The sequence below is a fragment of the Mugil cephalus genome, chromosome 15 (genome assembly GCF_022458985.1).
Source record: "Mugil cephalus isolate CIBA_MC_2020 chromosome 15, CIBA_Mcephalus_1.1, whole genome shotgun sequence".
Lineage (NCBI taxonomy): Eukaryota > Metazoa > Chordata > Actinopteri > Mugiliformes > Mugilidae > Mugil > Mugil cephalus.
In genome coordinates, this window is record NC_061784.1 from 2,100,538 (window position 1) to 2,123,490 (window position 22,953).

General features: G+C 40.0%; 1 protein-coding gene across 3 annotated transcripts in view; it reads left to right on the forward strand.

The window, feature by feature from the left end:
* klhl13 (kelch-like family member 13) overlaps positions 1-22,125 on the forward strand; it is a 36,062-nt gene extending 13,937 nt beyond the window's left edge. For all 3 annotated transcript variants that reach the window (XM_047607026.1, XM_047607027.1, XM_047607024.1), the window contains 6 exons: positions 8,740-8,881; positions 10,112-10,244; positions 11,854-12,050; positions 12,922-13,717; positions 16,477-16,590; positions 21,038-22,125. In XM_047607026.1, coding sequence (XP_047462982.1) covers positions 8,740-8,881; positions 10,112-10,244; positions 11,854-12,050; positions 12,922-13,717; positions 16,477-16,590; positions 21,038-21,525 — 1,870 coding nt within the window. In that variant the 3' untranslated portion in view covers positions 21,526-22,125. The remainder of the gene's footprint in view (positions 1-8,739; positions 8,882-10,111; positions 10,245-11,853; positions 12,051-12,921; positions 13,718-16,476; positions 16,591-21,037) is intronic.
* Positions 22,126-22,953: the final 828 nt, after the last annotated feature.

A 22,953-nucleotide genomic window follows, 5' to 3' on the forward strand; every position in this document is an offset into this window, starting at 1 on the left:
CATTGCTGGATTTTTATTTTTTTTTTCGTGAGCACAGCCGTCAGCAGCTGTGTGAATGGACCCTATTTGCTGCGCATGTTCATGTCGTATTTATTAAAGTACGATGTATCATTCAGTACACCTTTTTATTTTTTATGTCAGGAGTGTAGGTTGAGACGGGACCAGTCAGACTGTAGGAGTCTTGTAATCTTTTTCTTTGGGCACACAGACACACTCTAAGCACTGGGGGAGTACTTGGATGCTTTCACATTTTGCATATTATAGTGCAGTGTAGTTGTAGAATTGGGCTTCACTCAATAACACATTTTTTTTGCATGTTTTCACCAATTTGTCAAAAATGTAAAACTGAAGTCTTTCATTTGGAAAATTTTTTAGACTCTTTTTTTCAGTGCTTCTTGAAGCCCTTTGGCACCGATGGAAGCTTTGAGTCTGCTTTTAGAAGTCTCTACAGGCTTTAGACATTTGGGGATTTTATTCCATTCTTCCTGGCAGATTCTCAAAAGCTTTGTCTAGTATCTTTGAACTGCCATCTTCAGATCTGTCCACTGATTTCTATGAGGTGTAAGTCTGGGGTTTGGCTGGGCCACTCAAGCACCATGAATGTCTTGTCCCAAAGCCCTTCCAACTTTGTCTTGGCGGTATGGTTTGGCTCACTGATGGACAACACTGACCTTTCTTGTGCACTCTAAAGAAGGTTTCCTTCAAGGACTTATCTGTATTTGACTGCATTCATGTTTGACACATTCACTTGCCTGTGATAAGCATTGCCACTGGCTGATGCTTCCAAACGCCCCGAGAATGTTCTCCTCATCCTCTCAAAGTCCTATCAATGCCCTTTGACGGACTCCAAGCTGGCTGTCAGTAGCCTTTTACTCAAGTGGCTTCGTTTTAGTCACTTCACCTCAAAAGCCTGATTGTTGAAGTGCTGCTGAGATGGCTGTCTTTCTAATAGGAGTTTCTTTAGAAGACATCTGAATCTCTGTTAGAGCGACCATTGGATTAGACTGTAGCCAACTGTAGGAAGAGTCTCATTAGTTTAGCTCAAAACTTCCTCCATTTTATTATTGTGTCCAATGTGTAACTTGACAGGTTTTTTTATTTAATAGAGGTCAAGAGAAAGTACCTTCTTGACTTTTTTTGTAGGACACTTGGTGCGCCGTTTCCTACATACGAACTCCAGGTCAGATCTAGACATATCAAAGCAAACAGTGTGTAATTTGGAGTACTACACCAAAGGTTTTCAATACATCTGAAAATCAGACATTTTTTGAATATGTACAAATACAAACTAAAGCGTGTATATACATATATATATATATATATACACACGCACACAGCTTTCAGTATCGGCCGTGGTCCCTGTGAATCCACTGTATGAAATGTTGACTTTGCTCTGTTCTTCTCTCTCTGCCAATTCAACTGCTGCCACATTGTGCTTCCTTTGCTCCCAGGCTGTTCCTGTATTCTTGTTAAAACAGCATGTTGTATTAATCCACTGTAATTGTAAGCAACCCAAGAAATTTAATAAAAGTTTCAAATGGCTGTGTAATGCATTTTGTAGTTAAATTAGCCAAAAAATGGGCTGTAGTGTTGCATCAGCACTGTGAACGTGGCTTTTTTGATCTCATGTTCTATGTCCCCTGTGAGTAAAAGGTCGTTTTGAAGCAGCATTTACTGACTTCATAAAGGTTTGTCTAATAACACAAGGCATCTATTTTTCATGACACCTTGCAACTTGTTAAAATCATGATGGTCAGTTAAAGTTTAACATTAGTAAAACACTAGCACCCGTTTGAGAACCATTTTGGTTGTACATTGGTATTAGTGTATGAAACCCCAGTTTGTTAAGAACTTCAATCTCTCTCTCTCTCTCTCTCTCTCTCTCTCTCTCACCATACATGTTAGAAGTTATTAATGACATTTCTATCAAAGCATGACGAGACAGTAAAGCCATACGTCTCGCCATTAATCTTTAAGGCCCTTCCACTGTCACCCCAGGCAAAAAGCTAAGTTCACTTTAGCTTCCTGGACAGTCACTGGTAGAAGGAAGTTTTTTGAGCTTTCGTTGGCATGAAAGGACTAGATGGACTCCCGCCCTTGTTCTTCCATTGCTTTTCTTTCAACCCTTTGACTTCGTCCTCTGGTTCTTAGTATTTTTACTTTGAATCTCTATCACCTGGCTTTGCTCAAAACCTAAAATGATGGAAATGAAGGTAACGTTACTGCTTATTCCGAGTGTAGCTGATATTAATCTACATTCTTGTCATTTGTTGCTGTAGATAAGAGTGTGTTTCTAGTGTTTTATTGCGGAAAGAAAAGTCCTCAGATGAATGAGGCAGTGGGAGTGAAGTGGCTTAAATCCGAGCAACTACTGCTGCACTCACAGGACCTTTCTTCTGTAACATACATGCAAGTTGTGATTGTTCTCTAAATGAATTGGTAGCATGTGTCATCCAGCCGATAGATGGTAGTTATTAAACTGTGAAACCGAAATGCATAATAATTCCTAATGATGTATCGGTCTATTCACTAAATCCAATTAATGACTTAAAAGTGAGCCTGTGGCCAGAGTTATGTATAAGGACGGTTTTATGAAAGACAGATGAAAGAGGAGCTTTCTTTGATCATTTTAATTCCTGGTAATTTAACAGGCATTATTCATCATAACCTACTTTTTGTTTCTATATATTTATCTATCTTTCAGTCAACCTTCATTTTGTCAGGTTTTAACATCTTGCCGTATACTGCTGGATATTTAAAATGTGAAACTTGCTAACTATGCAAATACAACACCATCTATACCAATAACTCAAGTAAACATTAAAATAAAAGGGGGTAAAATTTACACACATGAAACAGTTGACACAGCTCGCATCCGAATAGGTTGTGAAATATTCTCTAATGTTTAATAAATGATTTTTGCTTCGCCTCAAGGCTGCGCTACACTAATGCTACATGATAATCCCCAAACTGTCACTGGTCACAGATGTAACTGGAGAGTCCATCTCTTTTCTGGTGTCGTTCAGAAGAACAGAACTTTTATGTGGGATGCTGTAGCTGTTGTCTTCTTTGTTTCATTCCGGCAGCCACCAACACTCCTTTGTGGTTTGGACAACCCACTCTCTCCTCGCTGCCTGTCCGACTTACCACCTGACGGGGTAAATGTACCAGTACATTGCCTGTGCTCTGTGTCAGTGTGACTGTGACCAATGTTAAAGCCATAAACGTTTAGTGGTGTTGGTGTTTAAATTCCCGCTACAAGTGGTGCGTCACCTCTTTGTATGTACCTTATTTCCAATCCTGTCTTTTCATTGCCGTCTTAAAAGTAGCACAGATCATCATGTGTAGCTAGAGCAACCCTGCTTTTCCTTACCTTTTGTGGAAGTAGGTTGTCTATGGTGGATTATGTATCCTCATTTGTCTTCCCACTGATTCCTCAGTTCAGCATGTGAAAGGAATAACAATTACATTCAACTTGACCTTCCTTTAATGTTTATCCATCATATTTCCCAAATGTCTTTGGCCTAATCACTGAAGTCTTGAAAAAAAGACTGCAGTCGACTGTCGGCTGAAGCCTTTGTGGTGTTCAAGAGCAAAAATGTGAGGTGACACAAACCATTTTATCAGCTGGCCTTTGTTTACTTTCATCTTGGCATGTCAGAGGCCTAAAGTTACTTCCAGAAGAAAAGTGAATGACAGTTTTGATCCCACAATCCTCTGGGATTTAACTTTAATTTTAGTAAGACTTAATTGTCAAACTTGTGACTAACTTTATGTTCCTCGTCAATATTTTTTAACCAGATTGTGCAGCAAAAGCAGGACCAGCATTTTTGCAGTTTAAAATCCACATAATGTTTTTCACCGCCTCACATTATTGCAAATGATTATTGTTGTTAAACACTTTCTGCATGATGTTGTTTTTCTGTTTCCATAGCATAAAGAACAACTCCCGGCATTCTCATTCATTTTGTGAAATGAATCAGTTACTATGCAACAATATGTTAATCATTAAAGGAGGACTGTGACACTGAACATAAAAAAAACATCACAAGGCCTTAATAGGTATTTTACATCCGTCTCTGCACAGACAAAGCAGACTACAGAGACTTTCTGTTGCTGTTTCACATTTTATTTGCTCCCGGATCAAAGTTTGACAATAACGGCTATAAACCCAAATATGTAAATGAATGCTTCATTGTACTTGGTTATAGGGTGGGTCTTTGTGTGATCAGGTTGTTATGTTGTCTCTTCTGACATGCTCAGTCTCATGGCTGAATGATAGAGATCAACATATAGTTATGCATAAGTTCAATTCAACCTTTACTGTTACTTCATTCAGCATGTCCAGATTTCTATCTAGTCTTGATTAGGGATGGGCATCGATAACCAGTTCTTTTAAAGAACTGGTTATCGACTGGTTCAATTCATCGACATCATTATCCCTTATTCTTATCAATCTTATCGATACTTTTCGTCCCTGTAATGCACCTAAAAGTTGTTTGTTAACCACCATAAAATGAAAGAAGAATAATCTATACGTCGAAGCACAAGGAAGACATGATGGCAGAGAGATTGAAATGGATTCAAGTGTGGCTTCACTTCACCAGAAGGGACTGCAACAGCGCAACGTGCAATTTATGCAGTAACGCAATTTCAAACAAGGGCGGCAACAACACCAACATGCTGAAGCATTTGTTGACGACGCACATATTAAATACAGAGAGTGCCATGACAATCTCTGGTCAACGAGTGCAGCTATCGCTAAGTCTCAGCAGATCAGTGCTAGTGAGTATCCAGTGGCCAATTACCTATGTTTCTTACACAAGCTCTTATATCTCGTTTAGAAACTCAATAAAATTGCTGTTCTTTACACGACAACACAAACGCCTACTTTTTCTACACCAAAAATTCACAGGAGGAATTTATAAGGGAATCGATAAAGAATCAGATCAAAAAGCAAAATCGATAATGACTTTGGTATCAACAAATATTGATGCCCATCCCTAGTCTTGATACAGTGACAAGGATGTAACTGAATTCATTTTGGATTGTAATAAAAGAAAAAGGCTCTTTCCCGCTTCTCTATATCAGTATTCCTCACAGTTTGATCCTGGTCTTTGTCAAAGCTGAGAATTACAAAATACTGGCATTTGTTGTTACGCAGATGTGACACATTGTTCTACCAAGTCATTATGTAACAGGTCTATAAACCATTATACCTGATTACGCCTATAACAGACCGGCATCTAAAGGTTTAATGCCATGTACGTTCTGTTCTGCCTAGTTGTGACCGTTGTACACAATGTGATATGAGCTAGCTCTTAAAATGGAGCCATATCGAAAGGTTAGAAATGCGGTACGTGTAATACACACAGAGAGAACCTTTGTATTCCTCATTTTTAAATTTACATTCAAGAGTTCTTCATTCAAAATGAAGTAAGAGGCAAACATTAGGCAAACAGCAATTTGGACCAGAAGGATGCTACATTATGTAGGAGCGTCACTTTAGTATGGACATTGCTTAGTTTTTCAGTGTTGGCATGTATTTCTTCCTGTACTTGAAAACAATTACAATTAACATAGACAAATCCTCACCTTACTTGTTATTAGGAACAGAGAGAATTGTTTTCAATTGAAGTATAATCTATTTAGTACATTAGATCATAAGCCTGCACCTGCTACTTGAATGAAGTTCATTTCAGACATAAAAGAACAGTGCCATCCACTGTAACCTGCCAGTACCTTTTAATGCATCTAAAAGCTACCGTATGTTTTATTCAAAAATGTTGAATAACATTCCTTCAAAGCACAAGGAACATTTACTTACAAATGGTAAAACCACTCTGCTAACCACAAAAGAAAGAAAAAGCGTGCAGCCAGACAAGGACTTGGAATTACTTCATTATATAAATAGTCCACCCAAAAACCATTAGTCTTCCACATCTGACAAGCGCTTCTCGCACACGGGCCTGTTTGAAGACACAAATTTACTGCCGTGCTGAGCCAGACGTTTTTGTAAAAGAATATTTTATCAAAACCAGGCCAATTGTCCTCTGAACACTTTTAGATCCTCCGATGCCACATTCATCAACTACTCAGTAATCTCTACGTATTGCATGGAAATGATTGGAAAAAAAAGTTCTGATTGAGACACTTTTTACACAAACCACCCCCTCATTATTAGTCATAAGTCATTGTTTTGGTGTTAACATCATCAATATGGTAAGTTAATTTTTATGTGCTTCATCTCAGCTACTTTTACCTTTCTAGAAATGCAACAAATCTAATTTTAAAGGAAGTATGTTGAATTTAATGAAGCCCCATAGCTTATTTGTGGATGAAACTGTAAAGACAAGTAAGCTGTATGACGGCAAATACTCATATGATATATATTGTTGTTTCACAGATTAGTTGTTCCATGAATAATACCAGTACCCGCTGATATTACATTTCTATTGAATTTGTAGTTTCGAAAGTACACCAGACTGTGCATGGATACAGTAGTCCTTTTTCTTTTAATCAACAAATATTGCCACATTTTGCTGTCCTTGGCAAACGCTAAACTACCTCAAATCAGTGATGCTTTAAAGCTTCATGTCGTTAGCTTAGTAGCATAATTGGAAACCATAATTGTTTTGAAAAAACACAATTTTTAGCAACCACATTGGTATTTTTTATTGATATGGCATTGCATAGGCAATTATGATATTAAATAAAACTAAATGAGATTTAAACTTGCTGATATGCACAGTTCAGTCATCTGTACCTGCATCAGTCAAAATCATCAGAACACTTTTTACCCAAATGAACTTCATTCTCTAATGTTAGTTTTGTCTGCAAAAATAAAGCCATATCCCGGGCGTATTCCCCTTGGGCTCTGAGTCACATTTAACATCTTTTCACATCCATTCTCTGTGGAGTAGTTGGAGACTTTACACCATGTTACATCACACATTGAGGTCCTACTTGTACAGATGTTTTTGTTCTCTCTTGTTACGCATTTTTGGTTAATGCTGTTATGAAATACAGACATAGGAACTGGACTGTACAGATTATGGGAAGCACTATAATATCATATTCCCACAGTGCAGGTAGTTTCTATAATAGAAAGCTTGTAAAGACTTTCCAAATAGAGCGCTGTTAAAGTGTAGAATCCCTGAATTACAAATCAATCAAAAGCATTTTTTACTTTTCTTGAATCATCATTAGCTGTTTTTATCTTCCTAAGTTTTTTTCTTTCCAAGTTGTGTAAACTGAGAAGTAATGACTTTATGTGTAAGATAACATTATATTTTAGCCAGAGTAATTCTACTAACTAATGATCTCTTCAATGCTGGGTAGCCCATTCCAAAATAGTTTGTTTTCATTTTACATCCTCATTTAGCTCGGGGTGAGGATACATCACGTACATAGCGGCGCAGTTTACTGAAGGAGCATTATACCACACACATCAGTACGTTGGTTGAACCAGAAGGCCTAACTTTTGCGACGTGTAAAAAGACACCATTATGCAGCTATTATCAATAAGCCTCCACAATGATTTCAGTTTATGCACTGAAAGTATTCTTCAAACACAAACTTGAAGCCATTCATTTCACTTTCACCTTCCTCTTTACTTTTGCTCATACTTTGGTTTAATAACCTTTTTTTGTGATGTGCTTTTAAGTCTTCAGTTCTAAAGGCACCTGGTGGTGTAATGTTCATTATACTTGCAATATAGAAGTGTCTGATGGAACCAATAACATCAGAAAATGCTCTACTGCTCCTGTATATGTTGTGAGACCATTCTGAATGACTTCTGTAGTTGCAAATTTCCACGGATATTTTATTTCATTGTATGTTACATTGAGATATAGCTCGTTGACAGCTTAGCCTGAAGCAGCCTCTAGTCAAAAGTTGGGATTGGCCAAAATCTGAAAGGTTTATCTTTCAAGGAGCACGAATGAGTTGAATACATTTTTTTCTGTTCTTGTTTACAACCGTTAAATGGTACATCGCTGAATAAATGACTTTATCCAAAGTCACTTTTATCCACTTAGTTTCTTTAACAAGAAAACATTTGAACCACAAAGATTGAACCACTCTACTACAGCTAAATGGGTGGAAATGGTCTATTGTGTCACCGGGAATCATTCTGTGGGTACAAAAACTACCAACAAACAACAAAAATACAAAAAAAAAAATAAATAAATCCAGTCAAGGGTGAAGGAAGTTCAAAGATTTGGTTGTATGTTTTGGAAACATTAATATTCATGTCAGATTTCAAGACTGCTGGCTTCACTTTTGAGGAGCTGTTCCGCCTTCTGTCTTTATACAGTCTGTTTTGAACATGGTGTAAATACAGCAAAACCTGCCTTACCTAATTCATGATGACTGCCTGTTCCAGACATGTGCATTTCTCTGAGAATTGCTGAGTTTTAATGTGCATTTTCATGAAATCTTTAAGCAGGTAGTAATATTTAAGAACAGTAAATGACCTTAGGACTGGACATCTGTTGGTTGCACTTTGGGTTTAGAGGAACATACCTTGTTCATGTTCACTTCCCTTCCTGGTTCAGCTGTAACTTTTGGCTGACAGTTTGTCCAACAATTAGGTTACCACCACCCAATATATCCTCAAGTTGTGTCACTTTGAAAACTTATCTGTCCTACTTTTCCGTAAACTAAAATTAGCTGGAAACACGTGTTTTTTGCCCACTCTTTTGAAGTAAAACTACTTTCCCTTTTTTTTAAAAACAGATCCCTCGTGGAGGACGACGACGCTCACATGAAAGTTGCTCTGGGCTATGGTGATATGGGCATCTCTGCTCACCTTCAGGCATCGAAGACTGGAAACACTCGATTTTTCACAAGCAACACACACAGCTCAGTGGTTCTTCAGGTGAGGGATCAGACATGGTCAAATGTTTACAGTTTACTTTTTTTTTAATAAGAGATCCTATGAGTACACTATACAGCTCAATCTAGAAATTGATAGTGATCCCTGTGATTGTGATTTTTAACATCAATCTTTAAATTAGCCAAAGTATAATACAATTTCATCTAGTACTCCTACAATATTTATCTTTAATTAATTTCTTTGCAAAAATCATCAGTGAGATACTGTATCTTACAGTATCTCATAGCATGAATTACTGGACTCAATTTAATGCCTTGGATGATATTTCAGTAATTAACAAAAAGTGTTTAAGACTTAGTGCGTGGGTAATGTGATGTAAAGTGCCCTGCTCTTCAAAAATATGTGATTTCACCGTGTGATTAATTTAGTCTGATGCGGTCAGGAAGAAGCATACGTCAAATGATTGTTTCTGTTTCAGCATATCACTACTGATAGGTATAAAGTGAAGCTCGCCCTAAAAATTAGGTAGTGTGCGCTGGCATTATGCAGTGTGGTTAAACAGCAGTGGTTATTCTTTACCACTAGATCTCACTGAAAATGAATATCTATTGGCTGCATTTGCTGCTCATTAATCTTTTGCTGTCGCAGCACAGTGAGAGAATGACAATGGTTTTTCTTATCTGATCTTACACCCTGGTAATGGAGTTTGTTAGTCTCATTTATGCTGTGCATTTGATGATGTACTTTCTGGCATGCACTATTCATACCACTTACTGCAGCCTTTGATTCATTAGTGGTAGTCAGAGGGTAGGTAGTGAAATCAGGTATGGATATATGGTATATCAGCTGTTTCTGATAAGAGCTGTGAATAAAATCAGACATACTGGAGCTAATGCCTCTTAGCTTTAACTCCCCACTATGTTCCTATGCCTACAGGGTGACATTATAGCTGTAGCTTTAAAAGCTATAATTCTGAACCAGTTAGACGCAGACAGCTCAAGTAGACCGGAGGGCTGTCAAATATAATTTCACATCCATGAGCTCATGTCTGACAGACATTTGTTGACAGCCTTTTGGTTCATCCTTAATAAAACGCTGAAGTTTGAATTTTGGATTAACTGCAGTTTTGTCCTTATCTGAAATGCAGTAACTTAGATAAGGTTGGCAGATGAACTAAATATACATACAAGTACAGCTGAGTTTGAGTTACCATATTGTATTGTTAATCTGTCCTTTACTGAGCCAGAGGTCGTCTTGTTTCTCTTCTTTTAGGGATTTGACCAGCTGAGGATAGAGGGTTTGCTATGTGACGTCACGCTGGTGGCTGGGGATGGCGATGAAGCTTTCCCTGTACACCGCGCAATGATGGCCTCCTCCTCCGACTATTTCAAAGCCATGTTCACAGGTGCGTCTGCAAAGCCTTCTCTGACCCGTACATCTGCCCATTGGTGGTTTAGTCCTTTCACCGGTTCCAGTTAAACTAGTGCATCTTATATCGCAAGCATTTGATGACTTTCTATCATATCTACTTCACTCTCTAATAAGACTTTTTTAATTCCATGCTTCTCCACATAACAGCAGTTATGTCACTCTAATTTTGACCTTGAGCTCACATCTCTCTGCTATCGAACATTTTCTGTGTCTATTCAGGTTATGAAACAAGCCTGTTCAAGTTATTATTATGCATTCATGTTCATGGTCATTTGTTCTCATTATGAATTTAAATGAATGCAAATATGGCTCAGTAGCATTTTCATCTGCTTGATGCAGGTACACAGTGGCACCAAGACTTTAAATACATGCTGTGTGTATGAGGATTTACTGACTGAGTCCGTTATTAGATACATCGTTGGAACCAGGGGTGTGATTAAACTGTGACAGTCATGACCTAACAGAGTTTATATTGCTTTAAGTGAAACACAAGGAAAAACTTGTAGCCTTAAATCAGAGTGTTCATATCCGATGCCTAAAGCTCTGATTAGTAACTTAACAACCTCTCACAGGGTTACTTTTGGTTCCATATCAGGACAGTGGAGGAAGTAAGTTTGTAGATTTGATACTCAGTGCGTTTACATGCAGAGCTTAATCGAGCTATGCTCAAAATTCAACTTTCTCACTACAGTCCTTGTCCCAGTTTACATGCAGCGCAAGAAAATCGAATAACTGTTCTCCTCTTCCACACTAAGTGGCGATACGTATCTTTTCAGCGGGTTAATACCACGTTAATACGGCCCGATTTCCGGGTTGACCTATTACGTCATATAATAAACAAGAGTCGTTCATGCGGCGGACCAGCATTTCAAACTACAACCATAGGGATAATAGTACATTTTTTAATCTCATACGTAATGTTCGTGCTACTTCTGGTGCAGGTAAGTTGCGTTGTCAAATTGCGTTATCCATCAGACGGTTCTTCTAGCGGCTCCGTTTAGCTTCTTCTTCTGCAGGCGGCTTTCGTGGATGTTTTTGTTCCAGGTCACAGGGCAGCACAGTGGTTGTGGAGCATGCGCACACACATTATCCGATTAAAAATTGAAGTTACCATATGCATGCCGGAGAAAATTGGATTCCAGTCGCATTATTTGGGTGTCTCAATCGGATAATGAGAACTATTTTAATTGGAATAACATGTTTACATGCACTTAAGTTCTCCTGTTATAGTCCGATTAAGGCAATAATTTGTTTTTGTTTTTCACGTGCATGTAAACGCGCTGATAGAAAGTACATGATAACATGCAGAAGGTTTGTTTAAGCAGGAGGAAAGGGAAACTACTTAAGAGTGAGGGATTGCTCATTAGTGATAAGGGAGCTGTGTGAGCACAAATGCTGATTAAGACCTTCAGTCTTTTCTCTGAACATAAAGTCCTTTGACACTGAAATAATTCCACTGACTGGCAAACTGATGCATGTGCTTATTTATTTTTAGTTTAGCAGAATATTTTCTTTTCCGTTTTATTCTTCAGCAATCTGGCCATCGGTCATACAAGATCTTTTTATTTTTTGTCTTGATCCAGGTGGAATGAAAGAGCAAGATTTAATGTGCATCAAGCTTCATGGAGTAAACCGGATAGGCCTGAAGAAGATCATTGACTTTATCTACACAGCAAAATTGTCGCTTAACATGGAGAATCTGCAAGACACACTTGAGGCAGCCAGCTTCTTACAAATCCTCCCAGTGCTGGACTTTTGCAAGGTCTTTCTTATATCTGGGGTAAGGAAGCACACACAATTGCACATTACATAGAGGACCTTTAGTTATTTTCCGTCTTACAACACAAACTTTGCAACATACATACAGCACATACATGCAGAACTTTATTTACTTTGTCCATTTGTTTTTTCATTATATTTGAGCTCTTTTATGTTTGTTGTATAATGCAGCCAATCTGTACCTCTCACTCTCTTGACATGCATCACCAGATTTAGAAACCCGTTCTATCCTCAAGCCATCACATTCCCGAATGATACACTGAAATCATATTAACAACAGGTTCACATGAAACAACTTTAAACAACAGCACTTTACTATGGACACTAATGTGATAATAATGGCAGCAGTGCATATGAATGGCAGTGCGCATGTAGTGTGTCCGGGAGTATGTGTGTGGATAAGTGCAGTTTTCTAATTTTAATATATTTTATTTTTGCTTTTTCCTTCATATTTGTCTGTATATATGATGCACCTGAAATATTGTTGTATGCTCGAACAATGACGATAAATAATCTTTTATCTATCGTTTATCTACCAAGCACTGAGTATTTTTGAGTGTGAGTTGTATCTAAGAATATGTAAATTGGCATAAAGCAGTTTTATGTAGGTTGGTACTTTTCTCTTTCCTACTTTCCAAATAGAAATTTTAAAATGAACCATAGGAAAGCAGCAAATCCTCATTACATGTTTGATTGATGTAGAGCATAAGTTCACTTGTTTTTGAATATATTTTTATCATTGGACATCATGTCTAAGGAATGAGTTTCTGAATTGGGATTCTGATTGAGATGATCCAGTCATTTGTGTTTTGAGATACAGTATATTGTCAGTTTTAGGTGCAGATTTCCAAGATTTTTCTTTTGCTTTGCAGGTTTCTCTTGACAACTGTGTCGAGGTTGGGCGTATTGCCAACACATACAACCTCACAGAGGTGGACAAGTACGTCAACAACTTCATCCTAAAGAACTTCCCTTCGCTGTTGGGCACGGGAGAGTTCGTTAAGTTACCATTTGAACGTTTAGCTTTTGTTTTGTCCAGCAACAGCTTGAAACACTGCACTGAGTTGGACCTGTTCAAGGCAGCTTGTCGCTGGCTACGCTTCGAAGACGGCCGTATGGACTATGCCCCAAAGCTCATGAAGAACATCCGCTTTCCCCTCATGAACCCACAGGAACTCATCAATCACGTGCAGACTGTAGACTTTATGCGCACGGACAACACATGTGTCAACCTTCTCCTGGAAGCTAGCAACTACCAAATGATGCCCTACATGCAGCCAGTTATGCAGTCAGAACGGACAGCCATCCGCTCAGATAGTGCCCACCTGGTCACTCTGGGTGGTGTTTTGCGCCAGCAGCTAGTTGTGAGTAAAGAGCTGCGCCTCTTTGATGAGAAAGCTCATGAGTGGAAGGCGCTGGCACCCATGGATGCACCTCGCTACCAACACGGCATTGCAGTCATCGGCAACTTCCTCTACGTTGTGGGTGGCCAAAGCAACTACGACACCAAAGGCAAAACAGCAGTGGACACTGTATTCCGGTACGACCCTCGCTACAACAAATGGATCCAGGTGGCGTGCCTTAATGAGAAACGTACCTTCTTCCACCTCAGTGCACTCAAGGGACACCTCTACGCTGTTGGTGGAAGGAATGCTGCTGGGGAGCTTGGTGAGTTTATTTCCCCGCTTGTTTGTTTTCTTTCATTTTAAGCAACAACAGATGCTTTTAATTAATATTGTATGAGATTATACACTTTAAAATCAAGGAGGTAGTACAAGGATTTGAGTTTAATAAGACCGCGAGCATACTGACGCCAGCAATCGAGTGTGCCAGCACAACATTTGCTGTTTAAACATGTCGCGTGCATAATCACCGTGTAATTTAATACAATTTTGTGGATGGGCACATTATCGCAGACGCCCGCCCTAACAAATGTAATTCATTAGAGATGCGTTTCAATGCGTGCAGAATCAATTTCAGCTGTCACTGTCCCAGAAAGCTGTCGTATGATTTTTAATGCTTTAGTTTTCATAGTTTTTCACCACAGTCTCTGTAAGTGTTTCAGATTAAAATCCTCCTTACAGTGGTGGTTTGGTTGCAAAACTGCAGCTGGGGCGTGAACTGTACCTTGTGTAAAAGGTTAATTGAAAAGTTACATAAAGTCTGTCAGTGCAAGTTCCAGTCATTATAAAAGGATCATAGCAGATCATGTGGAGAATGTTTTCACATGTTTATTTCTACTCATTGTAGTCCCATGCTGAGTAGCCCCTCTGGAATCTCCACATCCATAACTGTGGACCACAGAGAGGTGCCACCCAGTACTTAAACTCTGCTCTGTGACTGCAGTGGACAAAGAGAGGCCACTGTGCAAACGCTCTTCTTCTCTGGGTTATATTTAGACCAAAGAACACGGCTCCAGTTCACTGCCTGTCTATAAAATTTCCTTTTTCTGCTTTACGTTCCACTGCCCTCTCACTGCTTGTGGTTTAGCCCTGATGTTTTTCTGGGTGTGCCGTGCCCCTGTATCATGATTGTTTACTACTGCAAGGTCATACGAGTGAATGAACCTAGATCTTAAAGGAAAAACGCTCTCACTGTGATAGCTTTTGAGTGTGAAGTTGGCAGACAAGCCTATTCTATACTAATTAGAGTTTGACAAATTGTACTGCTTTAATTGGTCTTTAGGCCTAAATAAGTTATTAACTATTATTTATTTTATTACCTGCTGTGAAAAAGCTGGATGTACACATCACCACCTCTAAATCACTGTTCTTCATTTTATGATCAATATTCTTAACTCAAATTAAAGAATAAATTCAGTGCTGCTTGCTGATGTTTTTGGACCAGTCAGGATCACTTGATCTCCATCACATGGTCTTGTCCCCCATGTTGGGAGCCACTGTTCTAGGTCAGAGAAATGACTGGATATGAGCAGCTGGCAGCTCGACCCTTGGAGCATTGTATTAATTTCTACTGAACAGCCTGCAGTGAAAAAACGCATACTAATTAGAAATGTGACCTTTTCAGCAGCTCAGAATAAAACCTGATGTTAGAGAAATGCTGTTGTTTAATTTAAACTGGTGTATCTCAATTAAAATACTTCCTCCTCAACCACTGATCTGAGGTCTTCAGAGGGCTGGCTCACACTGTTTTTGTGATCCTAAATGTGCAGTTTTATTTTTAAAAAACCTAACGTCTTTTTTTTTTTTTTTTTTTTTTTTTAAACTTTTCAAGTAATTCATTAAACCAAAGCCTATAAAATGACACATTAAAATGTTCTCAAGTTCACCTGAGAGCCCTCAGTGTCTTTGAGCACCATTCCTCAGACTATTTTTTCATTAGGCTGCAGAGAGTGGAAAGAAGATATTTTGTGCTCTAACTAAATTCCAGATAGTCGCAGGTAACAAAAACCAAAGCAGCTTTTAGTCCTCTTATATACAAGTGGGACTGGGGGGGGGGGGTGTTTGAAGCTTATGTCTTTGAGGTGAAGACCCCTCGAGTGCTAGTCCTACATCACTGTAGACCAGGGGGAGTAAGATATTTCGTAAACCCAGCAGAAATCACTCTGATTAGAAGTTCCAACAGTTTACATAGTCTGCATAAAAAAGACCCAATAATATACTGCGTATGTGTTGAGATTCAACAAAACATCAATCAGGAAATGGTGTTGTGGTTCTGCCCACCATGACAGAACCACATTTTCAAATGTGCTGCCTACGTAATGTTGGCTTTGTTCATCTTTTCAAACACTTGTTTCAACAACTTGTTGTTTTGCTTAACGCCATTTCACTAGAAAAACTGGAAACTTGTCTCATCAACTGATATTTACCCCATGTGGGAAAATCTGCTCTAAAACAATGTACCAGAGAGAAATGATCAGATAGGCTAGATCATTTCTGTAGGTATTGTTTAGTAATGTTTTCCTGTTGGACAGATTGACAAAGGTTTAAACCACCCCTCTCCACCTGATTGAAAATCACTTTGGATCAAACCACTCTGCTCCGACTGATGGGGTTTCATGAGATGTTTTTGTTCTTATCGTGGACTACTAATGTCCAAATAAATGTAGCCCATTAGACTGAAAGTGGATTGACGGCGACTGCTTGTTGTGGTGTCGCCCAGACAAAAATTCCTCATTTCGAGCATCACTCGTGTATCCCCATGTCCCCTTTCTGTTTTCTCTCTAGTTTCGCGAAACCGTCCTCTGGCACCTTAAAATAAAGGATCTAACAAATCTCCCCGTTTCCTGTGCAGTCACCGCTTGTGGGCTTGTGGGGATGTGTACTCTGTATTTAAATCCGTGTTTTAGCTCCCACGCTGAGACCCTCCAAGGCCTCATTTGCTGCTGTTTGTCCTCTTTAGTTGTGTCTTGACCTACTTTCTAATACAGTCTCTCTTTTTTTTTTCTCTTCATCTTTCTCTTCAAGCTACTGTGGAGTGCTACAACCCAAGGACAAATGAATGGACTTATGTTGCCAAAATGAATGAGCCGCATTATGGCCATGCTGGGACGGTGTATGGTGGATATATGTACATTTCAGGTAAGTGGCTCCAGGGAGTTAATTTAAACATAAAGAAATGTTTTGGTGTGCAGCAAGTGTAGAAATTGACTACATGAATTAAATCTATTTATAAGAGGGAAGATGAGTGGTCTCAGTAGTAAAACAAAATCCAGTACTGGTTTTTATTTACATTTCTGTTCTGTTGTGTGCACAGTATATTCTAATTTTGTTATCCATGAAGCATTTTATTAGATATTCTTAACTTTTACAAACCATTCTCCAGAAATTGGATCTCTCTATACAGAGTGTGAATTTGAAAAACAGGGTGGTGGGCACTGGGATGGAACCTTTGGCCGGCCAGCACTTGCTCTTGAGGTGTCCCCTCAGCACGTGTTCTCCTCAAACCCTGAAAACAAATCCTGCAGTATGCAGATGAGCCCCAGTTTATCAGTGTGACTAATCCAGAGCAAAGGAGGGGAAGGTTGGTGGTGGAGAGGAATTGGGAAGGATGGAGCAAAGTAGAGGACTGAAGCCTGTGTAGGAGGTGTAACACAGAAAAGACTGTTAATCCTTGCCTGGCCATGGGCACCATCATCGTTCTGCTGCACAGGAGCGTTAAGAGTGTTGTTCAAAAAATATGAAAAAGAAAAGGGTCTGTTTTTATATTTCTCGCAAAACAAAGGGGGGGGGGTTGTTTTATTGGTGCATTGGTATTTGAGATTGGCTCAGTCTCTATGGCCTTAAGATGCATTAACATTAACATCTTTGCAGTTACACACTGTACTTACAACACCATCTGGGAGACTTAAAATATTGAAAAGCTTTTCACTCACAATAATAAGCTTATTTGCCATGGAATGTGATAATCAGCTTACAGATTTTTCTTTATGAGATACAGTACACTTCCTGAGTTTGATTACCATGTGAACGAGGAGTGAATTTACTTGTGTTATCCACATATCTGCAAACAATAAACAGTATTGTCAGTATATTAGTTACATGTCACAATAAGTTCCTTATTAGCCCCACTTATCTTTAATGTTTTCTATGTTGGTTTAGCATCTTCTTATCCCCCTTTGGCACAAACCATTGTATATTGCTGGAAGAACTGAGAGGAGTGCATGTAGCCACTTCATATTTTATTTCACATTGCCTAAGTCTGACTTCCTGGAAAGAGATCACAAACTAATAACTACCTCCACACTTAATCATCGTCAAATAAACAGCTTTTAATATGGTTTGGATTTGACACATCTAGCAGAAAACCAGACCACACAGCCACAAGATTTGGCAGGCCTGATATTTTAGTGGAGCCGAGATTAAAGCCACACTTTTAAACAACTAAAGTGAAATGATGAATAACATAATAGTCACAGTTTGAGCTAATCTGCTGGTAGCCAGCTGTGTCAGTCTTTTTGCCTCTGGCTGCACTCTGCAATACATGGCATTTATTGCTCACTCTTTTATATTCAGATTTTCTTTTTCTTTTTTTTTATCTTGGTGCTTTCATGTTTCAGTGAAGCACGCAGTAGTAGCTCAATAGTCTGGTAGATTTTGCTTTTGTAACAGCTGGCAGTGCTCTGACACAGTGTCATGCTTTGCACCTGCAGCAGCTAAAAATACATGTGAGAAAGAACACACATTTGTGTTAAAGGATAACGCTGGTCCAGCAGTTTTGTTAATTCAGCTGTGGGTTCCAACACTAGTGAAAGCATGTAGCTCAAATCAAAACTTGCTTCAAAGTGGCTTTAATGCACGGTGTTACAGGTAAACGAGCATTCTCCATTAGCAGAATTATGTTGCAATGTAGCGCCCACATTCTCAGGGGTTGTTGCCTTGCTGTGCAAGGTGACCCATGCTGGAGTGCACTTCTATGTCTGTCTGTCACAGCACATCAGGTCACATTCTCCGGCTGTGCTGCTGTGCTGTCTGAAGGTATCCTGTCAGCTGGATGAACCTGACAGATGCACTCAGCCCACAGACCATCACAGCTCAAGTGGTGTGGCAGAGTTCAGACACAAGTACTAAACCAGCTCCGAGCTCTCTCTGCTCCACAGTCTCAGTGGAGAGATTAAGAACCTGTCCGCTCCAAATTCCAACTAATTCAGTTCTTCTTTGTTTTTTTTATTCATTTGGCAATGCTTTCAACAAGGATTTAGTGTGTAATTTAGAGCAGCATCCTAATAATTGTGAAGATTTGTGCGTATTGATCGGAACGATCCGTAGTAATAATATCCTAACTGTTACTAAATTTTAATTCAATATTTTATTTGTTAATTTTTACATAAATAACAAGATGTTTTACAGTTAAAAAGCCAGCTGTTGTTTCTTTTCATTAGGTACACTAGTGAAAACGAATGCTCTTTAATTAAACCTCATCCTGCACTAAACCTTGGTTTCATAAAGGTTAATGGGATTCACCATGTGTATAAAATCATGGGGACAGTTGCTGATTCGACTGTGTTTTCATTTAGGAGGCTTTAAGGTTTGCGTACTATTAAATTATATTATGTTAATTCAGTATGTTTCTATTAATTTGACAACCCAGTGGGCAGGTCTAAATAACAGAGATGTGTTTGTGTTTATTTCAATCAATTTAATCGTCACCGCAAACTACATCCTCCTAAACACTGAGTTGGCGCCTTTCTTACACTGATTCTACAGAAGCTGAACATTAGTGATGTGATGGGAGATTTGGTGCAGGACCGTTATAGTAGACTGCATTCATATTCATTAGTGGCTGTCTAAAGCTAATGCTAGATATTTAGAACTTTTGAACTTGCTACATCTTGGCACTCACGAACGTATGTAAATCATTCTTTGCCTTTGAAGTCTGCGAGGGTTCAGTTTTGGGAGGCAAACGTGGACGCTGTGACTCTGCCTCAAAAGGCTGTTGATCTGTAATGCCTGCAAGTGTCCTTCCTGCTCGATCGGGTTAGAAATATAACACACTGGCATGATTGCAGGAACTACAATTGATTTGCATATTAGTTAAGACCGTCTGTGATCACACCCTATTTATGGCTAGTGCACTGCACTAAATATCCTCTGCTGTGTTAGAGTGAGGATTTTATGCTCTGTGTGGTATTTTCAGGAGCTTTGGATACAAATCTCCTACTATGTTAATGTCAATCCATACTCTCCAGGTCATGCTAAAGTGAAACCAAATCAAATCAATACATACTATAGTCTGGGTGTGTCTTTAGCAGTGTGCATCCTTGAGGTGAGCATCGATTGTTAATAGCTGATATTTATGCAGGATCTCATCTGCATGCGAAGTCATTATATTTTTGGAATCTGCTGAGCCTCCTTTTCGTCTCACCTCAGTCTCTGTCCTCCATCATCTCTTTGGGTCCCACATGTGCAGGCTCTGTTTCAATCAGGTCACTGATTGTACAAGGGCCCGTGTGGTTATTTTATCTACGTGGCTGCGCAGGGAAATGGTTTGAAAGGGTGAAATGTGTGTGGCAGACAATACAAAAACAATGACACAGTCGTCCTGCGCTGTACACAAAAGGACAAAGCTTTTAACCTGTCCTTCTGAGATGCGATCTATTTGGCAGAACTGCTCGCTTTAATGTGTCTCACTAATGGCAGTGATTAGACATTGAGATACTGGGAGACTGATCAGACATCATTGAATCAGGGAAAGGCCAAAGCTCTTGAATTGAATCAGAATAACAGCAGAGCCTCCTGAGAGGAATTACAAGGACCCTACTTTGACTCCAGCATTGTTCTCTTGTCAGGGTTTTAATAGCAGGCTTGCTCCATGGACTACTTGGATGATGAAAATGGATAATCGGGCTATCTTTGAATTTGATCAGTTGAGGAGGTGCAGCATCACAGATCTGAGTCATGGCAGCTGAATAGACGGCTTAGGCTTCAACAATAAACCAAGCACACGATCACTGGGCAGCAGCAAAAGAGGGATTCTGCCTCTATTCGGCATGCTCTGCAAATCTTCTCTGCGTTTGCTCCTAGTCACTCTGCCTGTGGGGGGGAGGGGTGGGCTGGCTTCTACCCAAATGCATGCTGGGATTGTGTTCCTCTTTATTTTAAGCCTTCCCTGTAGACATGTCCTGTTTTTTTCCCCCCCTCCCTGCTTTCCCTCAGCTTTTTGTGTCCGGGTGTCTACGCTCCTTATGTGCACCGCTTTGTCCCGGAGTGCTCACTATCATCATCATATATCCACACTTTAGGAAAGAGACCAAAGACCTACTGATATATTCTTGTTTGTAAAATGAGTGTTCAGCCTGTCTGTTGGCTGTTGAGTTTGCTTGTACATTGCCGTTGTTGAAGGCTACTACTAAACCATGTGTGACCGTCACCAGTGTGATATCTGATGATTCACCTGGCCTAGTTAAATGAGAATTTCTGGTTGACACGGGTGAATGACTCACCAATCCATCGGATCGACAGGTCCGCAAAGTGGTTTCCTCCCCCACTGACGTCGAGGCTAATTTGCTCTTTTCCCTTCTTGCTGCAGGGGGAATCACTCATGACACTTTTCAGAAGGAGCTGATGTGCTTTGACCCAGATGCGGACAAATGGACTCAGAAAGCACCCATGACAACAGTGCGTGGCCTCCACTGCATGTGCACAGTAGGCGACCGCCTCTATGTGATCGGGGGCAATCACTTCCGGGGCACCAGCGACTACGACGACGTTCTCAGCTGCGAGTACTACTCCCCCGCCCTCGACTTGTGGACACCTATCGCCGCCATGTTGCGAGGTCAGAGCGACGTTGGCGTGGCTGTGTTTGAGAATAAGATCTATGTAGTGGGCGGCTACTCATGGAACAATCGCTGCATGGTGGAAATAGTACAGAAGTACGACCCTGAGAAAGACGAATGGCACAAAGTGTTTGACTTGCCCGAGTCGCTGGGCGGGATCCGAGCCTGCACTCTCACAGTTTTCCCTCCTGAGGATATCTCGGGCTCACCCTCCAGAGAGTCGCCGCTCTCAGCACCTTGATGAGTAAAATGGGGGAGCCCTGTTTTGCACCCCCGTAACCCCCCTACCCACAGAACCCCCTCAACAAACACACCTTCTAGACATTGTTTGCACTTCCACTTCGGACGATATCTGTACTGCATCCCTAAGTATCACCAAGACCCATTCCCCTAAAGCTGTGCAGAAACTCCAGAAACCCTTCCCTGAGTGATAAAACCTACGTACCGACATGGTTTGGCAACCTAATTACATGTTAATGTTGCATACTCGGTATATTTTGGCAGGAAGTACCTTGACTTGAAAAGTGAATTTGCAAATCAACTTTTCTACCTGATGTCTACGAAGTTTTCTTATGTCGCGTTTCTTTTGGTGTTCTACCCTGAGATGTTGACTACCACACTGACTATCTCCTCTAGTCTATGCCAGGTTAGATGCAAGTGACCCCAGAGAGCCGAAGTGTAGGGACGGATTAGCTCCAAAAACACAGATGGCTTTTAACTCAGGGGTTGGCCACGGCCCCATCTACGTCTCTCTTACAGTTTCAGTTCTTTCCTGCTATTGGTATGAAACTGTTAACCAGATGATGTTTTCTAAATTTAATAAAGATCATTTTGAAAATAACTGAACGTTGTTGTCATTGCTGGTACCGTTACTGGTAAAAGTCTTGTTTGTTTTAACACACTGATTGAATATATATATATAGAGATATATAGAGATTTTTATTTTGGATGACTGGTATTCGACTGGGATTTACTGTATATGCGGCACTTGAGGAAATTAGATTCCAGTCACTGTTGATTTCAGCGAAGCCTCCTGATGCTGGAGCGAGCTGCGCTCTCATTAATCAGCTGTGAGAGAGAAGCTGGCTTTCTTCTGCCTTTGTTTTCAAATCAGAACAACGGAGAGAATATCATTCTCTGTAATGAATGAACTGTGGAGCTGAGGTAAAAAGATCAGTCAAACCGATGGCATTGGAGATGCTTTGCTTAACCATTATTAACAGATTATTCTGCATTGTTGGACATGAACTATGCAGTGTTGTGTTTCTGGCCTCCTCTGTGATCAGAGGCTTGGTCCATGTGTTAATATTGGCCCGCGAAAGCAGTGGAAGCACTGAAATAGCTGCCTCCCTGTGAGGCAAACATGCCGTTGACCAGCGTTAACTGGAATCAGGCTCTTTCACCGCTGTCGCCTCTCCTCCCGGCATCAAGACAGACGGTGATGTCGCCCACAATCTGCCCACCTGCTCCTGGACAATTAAAGCCTTAATAGCAGCATATGGTGGCCAAGACATCGGCCTCACGCTGCTACCAGGAACAAAAAGGTTTGTGTAAGCATCAGGTGAGTTTGGTCTGGAGCTTTAAATCCTCATTATACTGTCATTATATCCTAATAATGAGTTGCTTGAGCAGTGCTTCGGATTTCACATTTAAATGCCTGCCTGGTTAT